The following is a 17,734-nucleotide window of genomic DNA, read 5'->3' as shown; positions in this document are numbered from 1 at the left end:
TAATGGTATATACGTCCAAATCATGTTGTTTATCGAGTTATTGGCAATCGATCACTGTGTAGCGTGACGAGCCAGAGTCCCGGGACCTATAGCGAGTGCCCGGAAGTACTACGGACGTCTAGCACAACCTCTATGGCACATCCTGTTAAGCGATTGCGCCGATCGGCCACCAGATGGCGCTCCTGAACCGCCAGAGAGCTCAGTGGGTCCTGCTGGTGGATCTCAGGCCAGCGGAGGGGACACATGAATCCGATCGCAGATTTTTTAAATATTGATATAAGGACGACGTAAAGCGTCCTCCGGCAACTTGAGCATGGCCGGGAATGACGTCTAAAGACGTTTCCCGGCACCCAATTCCCCATCTCCTTATCTATTAGTATACCCAAGTATCTTATACCATTTGGTGACCATTTAGAAGGGAAGTTATGTTGAATGGTGTCTTTAATAGAATCTGATAAGGGCAGTATTTCACTTTTGTCAAGGTTAATTTTATATCCGGAAAAGGAGCTATATAAGTCCAACAGTTCGACTAAACGTGAGAGGGAGCTTTCCGCGTTTGTTAAAAAGAGAAGAATATCGTCGGCAAAGAGCGAGATTTTATGTGTGTTCGGTCCAATTTCGAAGCCCGTTATTTTAGTGTCTATTCTGATTGCTTCTGCTAGGGGTTCTAGGGCGAGCGTAAATAAGGCGGGGCTAAGAGCGCAGCCCTGTCGGTTACCTCTATGTATGGAGAAATAATCTGAGGTAGTCCCATTGACCGCAATCCTAGCTTTGGGGGAGCCATAGAGTGATTTGATCAAGTCGACAAATTGAGTGTCAAAACCAAATCTTTCAGCGACTTTGAAGAGATAGGGCCATTCCAACCAGTCAAAGGCCTTTTCGGCGTCGAGGGAGAGAGCAATGCTGGGAATCTTGTTTTTATGTGCGAAATGGATAATATTAAAAAAGCGTCTAAGATTGTTAGAGGAATGTCTGTTAATTATAAAGCCAGTCTGATCGGAATTAACAAGGCGGGGAAGGAATGTTTCTAATCTTTTGGATGTCATCTTAGTTACAAGTTTATAGTCTGTATTTAGGAGCGAGATTGGCCTGTAGGAGGCGCACTTTAAAGGGTCCTTCTGTTATGGTTTGTAATGCGACCCCAATTGCACGACACAGACAGGTAATCAGAGTTAGCCAAAACAAGGGCATGATTTATTATATACAAAAAAGCGGCACTCAGCCTTTAAGGGGAAAAAAACACCAAAGTCCATGAACACAAAAAACGCGGCACTGTGCCTTTAAGGGGCGAACAGGCAGGAATCCTCTAAAACAGGCAAAAAGTATACAGGAATCTTCTTCCTTCCGACCAGAAACACGGGCAAAAGTACACAGGACTCTTCTCGAACACGGGCATCCTCCCGACCAGAATGCTGCCGACGGGCAGCGCAGCAACCAGGGGGTCCAAGGGGAATGGGGTGAGAACACGGGCATCCTCCCGTGGAGTAATAGAGAGCGATGGCGAGCCTCACCCCAGGAACGGGTCCATGTAGAGGGAGTTGGGAAGTAGCCGGCAGGACATCTGGAGTGGGAACACTGGGATCCTCCTGTGGAGTAATAGAGAGCGAAGACAATGTCCCACTCCAGGAAACGGCGACAGGTGGCGATGTACAGGGGTGGCACGACGTCTCACGCCGGAGACGCGGCAGTAGATGGTAGTAACAAGAACGACCCGACCAGGAGTGGAGGGGAGTCTGCAATACTAGTACTCTCCCGAGCTGATCGCAAACTCCTCTCAGGTGCGTGAAGCAGAAAAACGGCACACCCCCTCGTTGGGCTGCATGCAGAATTCCTCCAGCCCTCACACCTTCCCCGTCTTGTGAATAACCGATATAATGGCCCGAGAGAACGTCTCAGGAAATTGTTTTTCTTCTCTAGCTAATTGAAGGACTTCCATTAAGGGAGGGATTAAGAGGTCTTGAAATTCCTTGTAGAACTCTAGGGGGAAACCATCCTCCCAGGAGATTTATTTGACGGTAGAAGTTTAATGGTTGCTGTTACTTCGCAAATTGAAAATCGTTTGCTCATAAACTCACTATCCTCGACAGACAAGCTTGGGAGATCAAGTTTGGAAATAAAGGAGTCTATTGCTGTGCTGTCCCTGCTAGGTTGTGCAGTGTATAAGTCACTGTAATAGTTTCTAAAAGCATCGCTAATTTCTGTGGGTTTATTGGAGATTTTGCCCGGGGCTACTTCAATTCCGTTAACTGCCCTCTTGCTTTCTTCCGTTTTTAGTTGCCATGCCAGTACTTTGCTAGGTTTCTCCCCCAACTCATAGTATTTTTGTCTAGAACGCATAATGGATTTCTCAGTTTTGTATGTATTTAAGTTATTATATTGTATTTTTTTGTTCACCAGGGTCCTATATGTATCTTTATTTGATGTTCTCTGATAGTCTTTCTCAAGTGTTTGAATTTCAGCCTCAATAGAATCAAGTTCAGCACAGTATTACTGTGCACAGTACTATAGCGGCACGGTGGTGTAGTGGTTAAACACTGTCGCCTCACAGCAAGAAGGTCCAGGGTTCAATTCCCGCTTGGGGACCAGGTTTCCATGATGCCAGTTACCCAGGTGGGGTATCTCCCAGGCCTTTCTGTGTGGAGTTTGCATGTTCTCCCCGTGCTCATAAGGGTTTCCCCCCCGATAAGATAAACCCAATGGAAAAACATGCACAACAACAAGATCGCTAAAGCTGTGGCGTCCTTGACGAAGACGGACAGGAGCACTTGGATTGGTCCCCTGGCGCGGCTCACGTTGACACCTGTCTGCTCCCGGCTGCCCTTGGGGGGGGAAGGACGACGGGATGGGTTAATCGCAGAGACGAATCGCATACATGCATTGCATGCATGCCGATTAATGACCTCTGAGCAGGTCCTAAATTATTATTATTATTATTATTATTATTATTATTATTATTATTATTATTTCTTTTTCAGTCCCTTTGTATAGGAGATAATGTGGCCCCTTAGGTAAGCCTTGAGTGTATCCCAAAAGATGAAGCTATTAGGGGCATATTGTTTATTTGTTAGTGTAAAGAATGCAATTTGTTCTCTAATAAAGGAGCAAAATTCTGGTTGTTTGAGAAGCATTGGATTAAATCGCCATCTATATATTGTTTTTATCTTATCTGGCATAAATATGGATATAATCAGGGGGAATGATCGCTCAGTAGTCGAGTAAGGTATTGAGCGTTCAATACTCTATGGCATTGGTGAGTGGATAGCAGGAAGTTATCTCTACGCGTGTGGGTGCCGTGGGGGTGAGAATAGAAGGAGTAATCTCTAACCCCTGGGTGGATTCCCCTCCAGGCGTCTGTCAAGTTATAGTCCTTCATAAAATAAATTGTTGTTTTTGCTGCCTTGGTAGGGGAAGCCGGGTTGGTTGAGGACCTATCTAGTACTGTATCCAGGCAGAAGTTGAAGTCCCCTCCCACTAAAATTATGCCAGTTGCCTGAGCTATAAGAAGGGAAATATTTTGGATGAAGGCGGGGTCATCGAAGTTAGGTGCATAAATGTTCAATAGTGTCCAACGTTCCAAGTACATTTGTCACTCAACAAGTACAAATCTGCCTCTAGGGTCAGAGGTGGTTTTGGTGGCAACGAAAGGGATGTTTTTTTTAATAAGGATTGCGGTTCCTCTTGATTTGGTATTAAAGGAGGAAGCAAACACCTGTCCAACCCATTCTCTCTTGAGTTTCTTATGCTCCTCATCAGAGAGATGCGTTTCTTGTAGGTATACAATGTCTGCTTTGAGTTTCTTTAGGTATAGACCTTTTTCCTTTTGATTGGGTTGTTTAGGCCTTTGATATTGAATGTTATGAATTTAACTGGCTCCATCATTTGATCTGTGTGGTTGTGTTGTAAAGTAGTCTCCATCTCCCCACCACTCCATGTCTGGATTATTCTCTATTAGAGTATAAGGGTACCGATATCTCTCTATATGAAAAAATATACATGTAGTACAGACTGAAACATACATAGAATACAAATAGAACATAAAAACATTTACCCCTATGCCTGTCTCCCCAATTGAGACAGGCTGATAAATCCCCTGTTGACAGTGTCTTCCAATTGTGCAGCTTCACTCTTAGCCTATGTAGAGAGGCTCCTGTCTCTCATTATGTTATACACATCTTATTTGTGCTTTAACCGAAACTATTGCTGAGGAGCAAATGAACATTGTTATTTACATGAACAACCAATAACTTGAGATAGGTATGTGTAGAATTGTACCCAACCCTTGTTTCATGTTCAAAAGTGACATCAATTTAAAGGGAGAAAAAATAATAGATGGATATTTAAAAGATATATGTATATATATATATATATAGTAGGTCAAACTGTCCTTACTTATATAAAACTATTGTCATTCGCGAAGTGACAGTGATATGAAAAGTTCCACCTTAAGTTCTAGGAAACAGACAAAGCTATCCCATATCCAAATTAACTCTGGCAGGTCGATTTTGCAATATGTCAATTATTATGTAAAACGTGTCCTTCAAGAAGTGGTAGTGGTATGAGAAAAAAAAATTAAATAAAAGTTCCACCTTTGATTCTAAGAAGACCCAACCCTTGTTTCATGTTCGAAAGCGACATCCATTTGAAGGGAGAAAAAAGAATAGATGGATATTCAAAAGATATATGTATATATATATAGTTGGTCAACATGTCCTTATTTATATAAAACCGTTGTCACCCGCAAAGTGACAGTCATATGAAAAGTTCCACATTAAGTTCTAGGAAACAGAAAAAGCGATCCCATATCCAAATTAACTATGGCAGGTCGATTTTGCAGTGGTATGAGAAAAAAATAGAAATAAAATAAAAATTCCATTTTAGATTCTAAGAAACAAAGAGCAAACAGAGAAGAAAAAAATTAAGATTGCAAACTATGGTAGGTCGACTTTGTAACATGTCCATATTTATATAAAGCCATTTTCATTCAAGAAGTGACAGTGAAATGGGAACTTCCACCTTAATCTCTAAGAACCAGAAAAAGTGTATACATATACCCGTAAATTCTTTCACGGTCGATGTGGAACGTCTATTGTAGTCTGGTGTCATTGAACGGGTTAATCAGACAAACTATGGCAGGTCTACTTTGCTGTATGTCAGTAATTATATAAAACCATTATCATTCAAAAAGTGATGGTGAAATGAAAAGTTCCACCTTAGATTCTGAGAAACAACAAGAAGTGATCGCATATCTATAAAAAATGTGGCAGGTCAACTTTGCAGCATGTCAATAATTATATATAACCACTGTCATTCAAGAAGTGACATTACCACAGGAAGATCCACCTTAAATTCTAAACCTGGGGAAGCGATCACGTACCCATACCAACTATGACCGGTCGACTCTGCTTGTTTTCTTTCACGGTCGATGTGGAACGTCTTTATAGCCTGGTGTCCCAGTCATTCATTTAACAGGGTTTTCAGCTTGGACAAATCTTTCCTTGCAAAATGTCTTGGCTTCCTCCGGTGTGGTGAAAGTGTAGACTTCTCCCTCCGCCAGTGTAACCCGGAGGCGGGCGGGGTGAAGGAGCCCGAAGCGTATGCCTTTACGGTACAGGATAGTTTTGACCTCATTAAACGCTGCACGTTTTTTAGAAAGGGCTGCTCTGTAATCCGGGTAGAATCTCAGAGTTTTATTCTGATAGCGGGGTTCGTTTTCTCTGGCCCAGCGTAATGCTCGTTCCTTCTCCTGGAACCGGTGGAAGCATACTATGATGGATCGTGGCGGGGTACCCGTTTTGGGTTTGGGGAGTAGAGATCGGTGTGCTCTCTCCAGCTCTGGTGGCTTGTTGAATACGTCGGGACCAATGACTTCCATCAGTAGATTTGCGACAAATTTAATAGGGTCTTGTCCCTTTTCGCTGTCTTCGGGTACGCTTACAATACGGAGGTTGACTCGCCTTGAACGATTTTCCAGCTCGTCGACCCGGTCTAGGAGGGTGGTGTTGTCTGTTTCCAATTTGCGTATGGTTTTCTCCGCCTTGACGAGACCATCAAAGTTATCTCCCGCGGTGGTTTCAACTCTGGTGAGGCGTGCTTGAAAGGAATTAACCGTTTCGTAAAGTGCATCCACCGTGTGTGTGTGTGTGTGTGTGTGTGTGTGTGTGTGTGTGTGTGTGTGTGTGTGTGTGTGTGTGTGTGTGTGTGTGTGTGTGTGTGTGTGTGTGTGTGTGTGTGTGTGTGTGTGTGTGTGTGTGTGTGTGTGTGTGTGTGTGTGTGTGTGTGTGTGTGTGTGTGTGTGTGTGTGTGTGTGTGTGTGTGTGTGTGTGTGTGTGTGTGTGTGTGCCCCCATCCACTTTATCAGATGGCTGATAACTCTCCCTGTAGGATTGTAGAATCCCTCCCTCCCTCCCTCCCTCCCTCCATCCTGGTTCAGACTAAATCTCCTTCGTGCAGACATGATAAGAATCAGCTGTCTAGCAGGACCTTTAACAACAGTCAGTAACAATACCTGCTAGTTGTCAGGCCTGGGTTGACATTGTCTTGTCACATACTCAAACATCTCCAGAAGGGAACTGATCAAGTGCATATATTTTTGTTTTTGCTCTGCTACATTTTGCTATGTTATGTTTGATATGTTTGTTACAGAAGATAGAAGATACATTAAAAGATAGATTAAAAGATTAAAGATCCCCTTCACTCAAAAACGTGTTTTTTCTACAGTTAACTCCACTGGATGCATGTGGACTTTGACTATACAGATTGTTATTAACTCCTCATGGAGGCATGACTTTGACTATATAGATTGTTATTAACTCCTCTGGATGCATGACTTTGACTATACAGATTGTTATTAACTCCTCATGGAGGCATGACTTTGACTATATAGATTGTTATTAACTCCTCTGGATGCATGACTTTGACTATACAGATTGTTATTAACTCCTCATGGAGGCATGACTTTGACTATACAGATTGTTATTAACTTCTCTTGGAGGCATGACTTTGACTATACAGATTGTTATTAACTCCTCATGGAGGCATGACTTTGACTATACAGATTGTTATTAACTTCTCTTGGAGGCATGACTTTGACTATCACTAGAGAGTGTTATTTGTGCAGAACCTGTCATCAGAGTGGCCCTTTCTTCCCCTGGAGAAGGAGAGCTTCTCTGTCCTTCCCTGAATTCTGAGTTGCATGTGTGATGTCACTAATAAGTCAAACCTATCATAGTTCAATATGTGGTACCTTGACACCTTTAGCTTCAGCAAAAGGTAAATATATAGACTTGTTTTCTGTATACAAACATACCGTGTTCGAGCCAATCAGCAATACCAGTGGCGGCACGGTGGTGTAGTGGTTAACACTGTTGCCTCACAGCAAGAAGGTCCAGGGTTTGATTCGCTTGGGGACCAGGTTTCCATGATGCCAGGTACTCAGGTGGGGTATCTCCCAGGCCTTTCTGTGTGGAGTTTGCATGTTCTCCCCGTGCTCGCAATGGTTTCCCCCCCCCCCCGATAAGATAAACCCAATGGAAAAACATGCACAACAGATCGCTAACGCTGTGGCGTCCTTGACGAAGATGGACAGGAGCACTTGGATTGGTCCCCGGGGCGCGGCTCACGTTGACGCCCTATCTGCTCCCGGCTGCCCATAGGGGGAAGGACAACGGGATGGGAAAAGTGCAGAGAGACATTTCATCTGCGACTCAGTGCATGTGTGTGTGTGTGTGGGTTGCCCATCTCGCGTGTGTGTGTTAAAACTGCATGACAAATAAAGACTTCTAGTCTTCTAGTCTAACAACTGAGTCACGTGACTAAGTTGCCTTGGACCTGCACGAGCTGCTGCGCTAAAATAATACGACGGGCCTCTATGGAGAAACCATGGCACTCCCCTGACTAAAAGTTGTTTCAAACGAAAACGTCTGGATGTAATTTCGCCAAATCAGCATGGCTGTGAGTGTGAGTCTTTCACCTTTTATATTATGTAGCTTTGGCATGGATTGATTATTTAGATCGCTAGCATGGCTAACAAATACAAATAATATTGTAGTCTGCCCCGTTGTTCTGATCAGGATTACGTTCCTTTCTGCTGCTGTTTTGCGCGGGCACACTGAGTCTGACGTATACACAAAACAGGTCTATAAGCTGCTGACTTCCTGGTAAATATAATTGGGTGTTTGTTTTCAATTTGCATATTCATAGATCCTTGTATTCTCAATGAGGGTAAAGGTGTAAATATGCTCCTAAGCCATTTTCAGTATTTTATTGAACAATATAGTGGAAGAACCATGTTAGGGGTTAAAAAAAACATCTAAACTAAGGTTTTTATGGAATAGTGAAATTGAAATGAAGACTGTGTAGACTCAACCACACACACAATTCACTTATCTCAAGCTCCACCGTCTTTATGTTTATGAGGGAAGCAACAGTTGTAATTGGAGGATCAAGAAAAGAGGGCAGTGTTTGAGATAGGTAAATTAAGTTTATGCATCTTCATCAACATATTCAAATCCTGTTTTGCCAAGATGTTGCTCACCAAATCTGGATGCCATCAGCTTGTGGGATGACACAAAATGGGTTTTATTGTTAAAAATTACCATGTAGATTGTTTTCCTTCCTCCAGAAATCGCCCTGTCCCTCTACTACAGTCTTCCAAAAAACTCAAACTAAATCACCATACAGTACATGACATTTGTGATATGGCTATGCCAATATGAAATTTCAATCCAGACAAGGTTGAGGGGAGTGCATTATGATAACCTACACTCCTGGCTTTGCTTTGGTTGCATACTGCGAATTGCATTTCAAATCTCACATATGGTATCCCTTGTTTAGTTTACACTCTATTCCCACAAGAACGGTCCTGTTCTTTTTCATGATGTGGTTCAAAATGAGGCAGGTGCATAAGTGCACAAGGATGCTATCACTTCTGCAGCACACTGACATCTAGTGGTGAATGTGTCTTACTGCAGCAAGTATCTAGGGCATTCCGTTGAACCATGGAAACATAAAAAAAGCTTTAGATGACATTGAATTGTGAAATAACTGACCTTCCTGTCCTAATTTGGTATTTGTGTGTGTGTGTGTGTGTGTGTGTGTGTGTGTGTGTGTGTGTGTGTGTGTGTGTGTGTGTGTGTGTGTGTGTGTGTGTGTGTGTGTGTGTGTGTGTGTGTGTGTGTGTGTGTGTGTGTGTGTGCGTGCGTGCGTGTGTGTGTGTGTGTGTGCAGGCTTGCCGCCACGGTCATGTGCAGCACCTGGAGCACCTGTTATTCTATGGGGCAGATATGAGTGCCCAGAATGCTTCGGGAAACAGCGCGCTGCACATCTGTGCCCTCTATAACCAGGTGAGCCATGTGTGTGTCCTAGTTTTCCTACCATTGTTGGGACTCCCCACAAGTGATGAAAACACAATTTCCGGGGTTAATTAGGTTAATATTAGGATAAGGATTATGTAGGGTTATATACATAGTGTGTGTGTGTGTGTGTGTGTGTGTGTGTGTGTGTGTGTGTGTGTGTGTGTGTGTGTGTGTGTGTGTGCGCGTGTGTGTGTACTGTATGTGGGTATGTACTGTATGTGGGTGTATATGTGTAAACAGGGTACATATGAATGTATCTACTGTGAGATACTCTATCTATTGAGCACGCACTTTACTTTTCAAACCAGACTTGGGGTGGGGGTTTTTTCTGTGTCGAGTTTGCATGTTCTCCTTGTGTTCGTGTGGGTTTCCTCCTGGTACTCTGGTTTCCCAACCCCTAATCTGTAAAGAAATAGAACAAGGGGCTTGGCATTTTTCTGTAAAAATTTACTTTGAAGGCTAACATATCTCTTTCTAGATACAGTGTCACACACAGGAAGTTGAAAGACAATATCAGCAAGCTGGCAGTGGCCTTGTTGCCTAGAAACACAAGGCGAATAGGTACTGTAGTAATTGCTCCGCTTTTATTCTTTCTTTTTCATCCCTCCTTCCTGTTTGAGGTTGTTGTTATTGCTGTTGAGGTAGAGACTCTCACGGGACAAACGTGAGGCACACAAACATTTCCTGCTGTTTTCTCTTGGAAAATTCACTGTTGCTCAATTCATTGGAAACAATCTTCTATCTTATATACAGTAGACACAGTGGGATACTTCAGACATACAAACAGATTACAGACAATGGTGCTCATTCTTGAACATGTACGTAAGTACCTTTGTAAATATCTTGGTAAAAAGTTCGTACTAACACATTTACAAAAATCCTCCTCCGGATTCCTGAACACGTGAAACGGTCTCCGTAAGTGGCCAAAATCTTCGCAGCTGGGTTCCCATGAATGAAAAACGTCACTCATTCTTAAACTGTAAGCGCGTTCTTGTACACCTGCATTTGCATACAGACACGCCCCGCCAGCTACTTGTAAGGCGAAGGAGGCCTGTGCAAAACAGCGAGAGGGTCAGCATTGCATCTGCACCGTGCGGACCCAGTCAACAGGTAGCGCGGAAACAATTTGCGACTGATCTCAAAATGAGATTCGATTCAAATGTATTGTCATTATACAGCACAAGTACAATACAACATCCAACCAGAGTGCAAATGTAACAGTAAAGTGCAATAGTAACATACAATGCACAAGTTATTAAACTGGGTATAAAATATATAAATACTACTGAGTAATTGTGCGTTTTATTTGGGCCAGGGTGGCCGCAAGCGCTTCCATCACCACCGTGGTCCTCTCCATGCTGTTAGTGACCCTCTCCTGGCTGTCCAGCATCACCTGGACCGTGTTGCCGTGGGCACGGGCACGCATGGCACCGCTTGTGTACGTCCACCAGCACTGCCACGCGTATTCTGTGACATTATTACTGAAGTGATGTGTTTAGTTCTTGAGAGAAATTGTAAACTGTATCTTATAATAGTGACAACATCAAGTAAATCAAATTCATGTTTAAAGGCATCCTACATTCGTGCAATTAATCGCTGTCGGACTTGGACAGCAGTCTGTTGTCCGAGCAAGATGAGCAGTGGAATGTTGGATGGGGTGCAGCCCGACCGTCCACCAGCGTTGCCACGCGTTGACTTGTTCGAATGTTTCTTCGCTGGCTCTTACAATGTATACAATAAGCAATGTAAAGAAATACAAATAAAACCAACAATAAATAATGTCATGGAGAACAAGATGGTATATGGAATAGTAATAGTCTACTCTAGTCCACTATAGCTACATCCACGCGATTGGGTTCAGTTCTTATTTATTTATTTATTTATTTTTGGACATGGTTCGTTGAGTCATGACTATATATGTAAAACGTGATTGTTAATGATACAAATATTGTCGTATTTATTATCATTATAATTATTTAATTCTGTTGATGTCTGTAGGATCGGGCAATCCTCAAGGATTTCTCACAAAGAAAGCCATTAAAAACAGGGACGCACACCGGTCTGTCCACCTTACGACTGCCTTTTCGAGTTCGTAAATCCTACATAAATCCTACAACGAATTTACAATACGAAGCCGTTCGAGAATGCTGAATACATTCGTAAATCGAGTTACTAAGGAATTACATGGTAACTTTCACGTAGGTCCTTTCGAGAATGAGGACCAATGTTCATAATAGTTTAGACCCTTTTATATTGTTGTTTTATTTGTTTTGTTTTGTCCAGGATAACTGTGCCAGGGTCCTGCTTGTTCGCGGAGCTGACAAAGAAGTAAAGAACTACAACAGCCAGAGTCCATTTCAGGTAAAAAAAAAAAATATATAAAATAAAGTCTTCACTTCCTCAAGTGACTAGTGGGCCCTTCTATGCTGCACACAACAACTCTCAGTCAGCAGTCGCTTGTGTACTGACGCCTGTGCATGTCATTTAAATACAACACCCTTCTTTTAATTCTACATTGTCAATGTTATTTGCATTAGGAACCTGTATATGTCCCATTCACGTTTCTTTATTACATTTTTACAGCTAAAGCTTGCTGAGACATTTATACAAGTGAACCAGAACATTTTATTTTAACATTTCTACAGAGAAAATGTCAGGCAGGGAGTCTGAGGATTCAGCGATACCAAGGCGGAAAGAGTGCTAATCCTACTGCTAGCACTGAAGTGGTTGCACCAGTAACAGCGGCTACATTAATTATCATGCTATGAGGACTCAGGACTTCGCTATCATCCATACTCTTAACAGAGGTTAAACAAGCGTTAGCAGACCATACAGCCAAACTATCCACAGAGCTTAAGCTGATATTGGAGCTGGCCAGTTGGAGGAGAGGCTGGACGGAGTGCAGAATGCAAACCTCAACAAGCGAATAGCTTCTCTGGAAGAATAACACTTCCAGCGATAAGATTGAAGACCTACTCTAGAGGCAGAGCTAACCAAGGTACAAAAACAAGAAAAGCTAAAAGCCAGGATGGCCGATGATGATAACCGAAGCCGTGTGAACAATTGGCGGGTGGTCGGCCTGCTTCATTCTTCAACAGCTCAAGAAGGTCTTTGGTGAAGGTTTTGGGCGATGAGTGTTTTACTTCACCCCCAGAACTTGACCGTGACTATCCAATCACCACCAGACTATCTTCACATTCTAATCATACATATCAGAATAGCTCTACTGTACCTTGTACATACTGTGCCAGTCTTTATTGTTGTGATTATGTTTCCATAGTCTATAATCACCTGCATAATAGCATGTAAATAATCACCCCATTTGCACTGCACCACAGTACATGTTCAACATGTTAATTTAAATATCTGTATATAGGTTCCCCTTGTTCTTATCCCCCATACTTTCCCCTCAATATGTGTGTACAACTCTGTTTGAGTTTGTGTAACCTTGTTGTGAATATTACATTTATGTAATTACTAAGGCTGTCAATCTATTAAAATATTTTATCTGATTAATTGCATGATTGTCCATAGGTAACGCATTCAGCGCCAGCTATTATCCTCACCCTGTAGTCAATGGGCCACACTAAAAGATCGGCATTTTCACTGTGTGTCACGATGGTTGCAGAGCTATATCTATATTCTATATTATAGCTATGGAGACAATACTATGGCTCATTTGACAGTCACTATCTCTCGTCCAACATGTAAAAAAGAGTAAATGTTTTCATGTACGTTTGCGTGTTATCCCGTGGTGAATATTGTATAGTATCAGAGTGGTCCGGGCTAATTCCTGGAAGCTGAGTTTTTTTATGCTCTGATCGTCAGCAATGGCATACGTTTTGAATACTAAATACATTGATCGTTGCGATCGATGTGAAATCATTGTTGGATCAAAGTAGGATTGATGTCATATAGTCCTTACCTTTACTAGGAGGTATCCCAAAATGAATATTCCAATTGTCTGATTGTGATTTCCAGTATTGATGTCCATCGGGTCCCTGACATGAAATGGCACAAAATATGCATCAAGTGTGCTGAACGCGTTCCAAGTCGCTCGAATGAACCGTTTCACTTGCCCGGGTCCAAATTCTCCGCCCGGATCATATCAAATGTAACACACAGTGTGAAATAAGGTTTCAAAGGGTAGGCAATACTGCCACCTAGCAGGATTCGGCCGGCATTGCACTCTTGGGGTCTCAGAATGAGTTCCAATGATAACACAGCGGTCCGTGAGAGTGTATAGGATATTCAAATAGAAAAAAGAAAAAACAATCTAAAAAACGTAATATTACGTGTTTGGCGCTCAACGGTTGGCGATCAAACATGTACTATTACGTGATTGGCGCTGAATGTGTTAATTTTGATTAATCGCATATTTTTTATCTGTTCTAAATCTACCTTAAACAGATATTTTTCAAGTTTTAATACTCTTATCAACATGAGAGTAGACAAATGCTTGCTTTATGCAACAAATGCATGTTTATTTATTGCCACAATGAGAAATACTGTCCAGAATGTTCAAGTATCTAAGGGTGTTTTCACACCTGTAGTTCGTTTGCTTTGTTCCGATTCAGGGAGACACAGGGACTATTATGATACAATTGTTGCACTTGACCCTTAGTTCGTTTGTGTTCACACGGCTGTGTTCACACGGACCAAAACAAACGCACGCGCGAGCAAACTGTCACTCATTGGTCAGATTTTGGGGTGTGAGTCACGTCGAGTTCGTTTGGAAGTGCGCCAAGATCACCCTCTCTAGGCGGTCTCGGCCCGCTTGTTTTGTTCCGCAACAGAATGTGATTGCTGTGTTCATATATGCCCAACTGAACCGAAATAGGGGGTAAACGCTCCAGGTTTCGGAACAACAGCTCCAAACGAGCTAGGTGTGAAAACGCCCTAAGATGTGACCACTGCATTAAAATGCTGAAATCATGAAAAAATTCATAAAAGCCCCCCAAAAAATAACAGATGGTCATACCAATTTACTAACTGTAACATTACATAGTAATGATTACTAACACAGTAGTGTGTTGAACTTTACACTTGAACTATTCATCCCCATTTTTTTGTTTAAGCAGCCATTTAACACAAAAGGATGACCAAATTAAAAACAAACAGAGTGATGCACAAAATTACTTAAAAGAAAATAATAATTTAAAACTGAATAAAGTGTGCATGGGGGGAAAGAAAAAGTTAGGAACTTGTTACATTCACCCACACAAGGGCTGAGGACTCACACCCCCGCCCCCCCATCTCTCTCACACACACACACACACACACACACACACACACACACACACACACACACACACTCTCCCAGCTCTCTTTCTCTCTGGCCCCTTCCTCATCTCTCACCTCTCTCTCTCTCTCTCTCTCTCTCTCTCTCTCTCTCTCTCTCTCTCTCTCTCTCTCTCTCTCTCTCTCTCTCTCTCTCTCTCTCTCTCTCTCTCTCTCTCTCTCTCTCTCTCTCTCTCTCTCTCTCTCTCTCTCTCTCTCTCCACAATTTAAATTCGACAGACAAGTGAACTCAGTGGTAAAGGCATGTTTTTTCCAACTACTCGCCATTGCCAAACTCAAAGCCCTTCTCTCCCCTGCAGACCTTCAGAGAGTCATCCACGCCTTCATTGCATCTAGATTAGACTACTGCAACTCCCTCTATATAGGCATTAACCAGTCTTCCCTGTCCCGCTTACAACTGGTACAAAACGCTGCTGCCAGACTGTTGACCGGAACCCGCAAGAGAGACCACATCACCCCTGTCCTTGCCTCCCTTCATTGGCTACAGGATAGATTTTAAGGTTCTCCTATTTGTTTTTAAAGCCCTTAATGGTCACCCCCCCTCCTACATCTCAGACTTCCTATCCCCCTATTCCAACACCAGGTCCCTCAGGTCAGCCGATCCGAGGCTCCTGACAGTCCGGAGGTCTAACCTCAAGCTCAGGGGGGGCCGTGCCTTTGCTGTCACAGCCCCTGAACTGTGGAACAGCATCCCCACCTCCATTAGGCTCGCCCCCTATATAGATGCCTTCAAATCGAGGCTCAAAACCCACTTCTACCTACTAGCCTTTCCCGTTCACTGACTCATGCCCTGTTTTCCTATGTGTTTGCCTGTGTGCCCTCCCATAAAATGGAGTGTGATTGTTGTCAATATGTATCTATGTGTATCTACCCTCTGTACAGCACTTTGGTTGACACGTGTCATGTGAAATGTGCTATATAAATAAATCTGATCTCTCTCTCTCTCTCTCTCTCTCTCTCTCTCTCTCTCTCTCTCTCTCTCTCTCTCTCTCTCTCTCTCTCTCTCTCTGGTACACCATGTGCTTGTTCATCTATAGTGTGTATTTGCATGTGTGTGCTGTGTGCAAGCTGTTATGTTGTGCCGTAGCTCGAGTTGGACATGTGTGTGTGTATGGGGGGCCGGGGGGGTCTAAGATTACTAGATTGCTGGCTACAGATGGTTACTGCCATGTGGATTCGAACTTGGAGGAATCTCGTTCTATGGCCTGTATGACTTGTGTCATGTGTTCAGGAAATCATAAGCGACTGTAGATATAAACACACGCTTTCTTTCATTAATCCTTCTACTACAATCACACCTGCTTTTTAGTACATTGTTTTTTACTAACTCTAAGAAGATGAGGCGAACCAAGTAAAGACATAGGTGTAAAGGAAGAAATATAAATAACAATTAAAATGCCCTATATTTTCTGGGGCCATGGTCCTATCTGGTACTTTACAGAAGAGAGGATCAATAATGGATAGAGTCTGCACACAGCTGACTGAACACAGCTCCTATTATGGGTTTACTTGCACCAGAAATGTACAGTTTTGATCAATGCCAATCTCTGTCACGATTCCTGATGAAAACGTTGATCTGCAGTGACAGCAAACAACTGAGAGTTTTTCAGCAGTGTGCAGACTAGTTGTTATTTGTTCATCTGATTGACAGTCTTGCATCTGGTATTATTAGTAGCTGGATATACTTCATCTCTGTTTGGCCTATTCTTAGTATTCTCATGATGGATGAATTAATGAATTTTTTGTATTTATATATAGCCTGTAACTGAGGGGTTACAAAACCCTGACTGTATTAAAGATTGTGATAGATTAAACCACTGCTAGGTATGTACTTTAATTACTGGCCAGACAGTACATCGAATATAGATGGTGAACACTCATAATAACACGGCATTGACAAAGAAATAGTATTTGAGGGTATTTTATTATTATGCAACATTAGGTTACAGAATGAGAATTAGGGTCGCGCTTGTATGGCGAAGAATATGCATAAAATCAGTCAGTAGCATGAGTCACTGGGAATAGCAGGATTCCTATGATGGGTACTAGGTTGACGCCACCTGGCGTATAATAGCAATTATAGAAGGCAACGCTGGTACCGCCTGGAGACACTGGGTTCCTCTCAGAGTTGTAAGGTCTAGAGGATAGAGGAATGTTCGGATACTCAGTCTGATTCAATGAAGAATAAAGGGACTCCACGTACAGAAGCCAGTCCTTGTAAATCCAACGATCAGCAGCAAAAGCAATAACTGTAATCCAATGCTCGATAGCAAACGATGATAGCTAGCCAGCCTCTGTCCATGAGGCCAGCCCGAGTGTAATCCTCACGAGGTTAAATCCCAAACGATAGTGGAAATCAACGAGGCTCTTCTCCGGGTAACACGTTCCAAATCAATATAATCCAACCAGTAATGGTTCTGCAATCGCCGCCGCTGGTTCTCCTGTGCACATGTCCAACGGTTCTCCGACTAGGCCTCCTCGGTACTGGCACCAATGTATTTAGTCCACGCACCCTGGCTAAGGTCCACTAGCTAACACGAACGAACCGTTAGGTAATGCTACACACGAACGAACTGGGTTGCACGATATACAATAAATGAACAACTATTTACTTCACATTAACTAGGTCGAACTTGACGTTACTGCATTAAACTCTGACACTTTACTATTCTATTCGCACGTGTTCTCAACGCTCTGTTAGACGCACTGCTGCTCACTTCACTGTTACCGAACACTTGTCACACTTTAGACGAACTGCTGCTGTGCGCACCTGCGCCGATATATATACTTAAGTGGTTATCTAGTCCCAAACCTAACCACTTGCCCGGAATCAATACACTGCCAAGGGCATGTCCTGACTAGCCCAGACTCGCCCTTGAACCCTGTCTGAGTGCGAGACTGCCTGGCGCCACCGTCAGGGGGCATTATCCATAAGGAAAGTGAATATTACTATGGTTTGAACGCAGGTTTAAAGGGATATACCGTGTATATATAAATAATATACAATGTATATAAAACAATAAATGTAGATTCTCAGCTTTAATCTGGCCCTTCACAACAGCCGCCTCCTAATTAGTCCG

General features: G+C 42.8%; 1 protein-coding gene across 1 annotated transcript in view; it reads left to right on the top strand.

Annotated features, from left to right (window-relative positions):
• LOC311247418 (SH3 and multiple ankyrin repeat domains protein 2-like) overlaps window positions 1-17,734 on the top strand; it is a gene marked incomplete at its 3' end in the record, with an annotated part of 730,890 nt that overhangs the window by 244,041 nt on the left and 469,115 nt on the right. The window contains 2 exon segments of the mRNA XM_084337816.1: window positions 9,225-9,341; window positions 11,637-11,714. Of these exon segments, the coding sequence (XP_084193942.1) occupies window positions 9,225-9,341; window positions 11,637-11,714 (195 nt within the window).

Source organism: Notolepis coatsorum (genome assembly GCF_963971535.1).
Source record: "Notolepis coatsorum genome assembly, chromosome: 20".
NCBI lineage: Eukaryota > Metazoa > Chordata > Actinopteri > Aulopiformes > Paralepididae > Notolepis > Notolepis coatsorum.
Note: the sequence above shows the minus strand (reverse complement) of the source record. Positions and strands in the feature narration are given on the sequence as shown.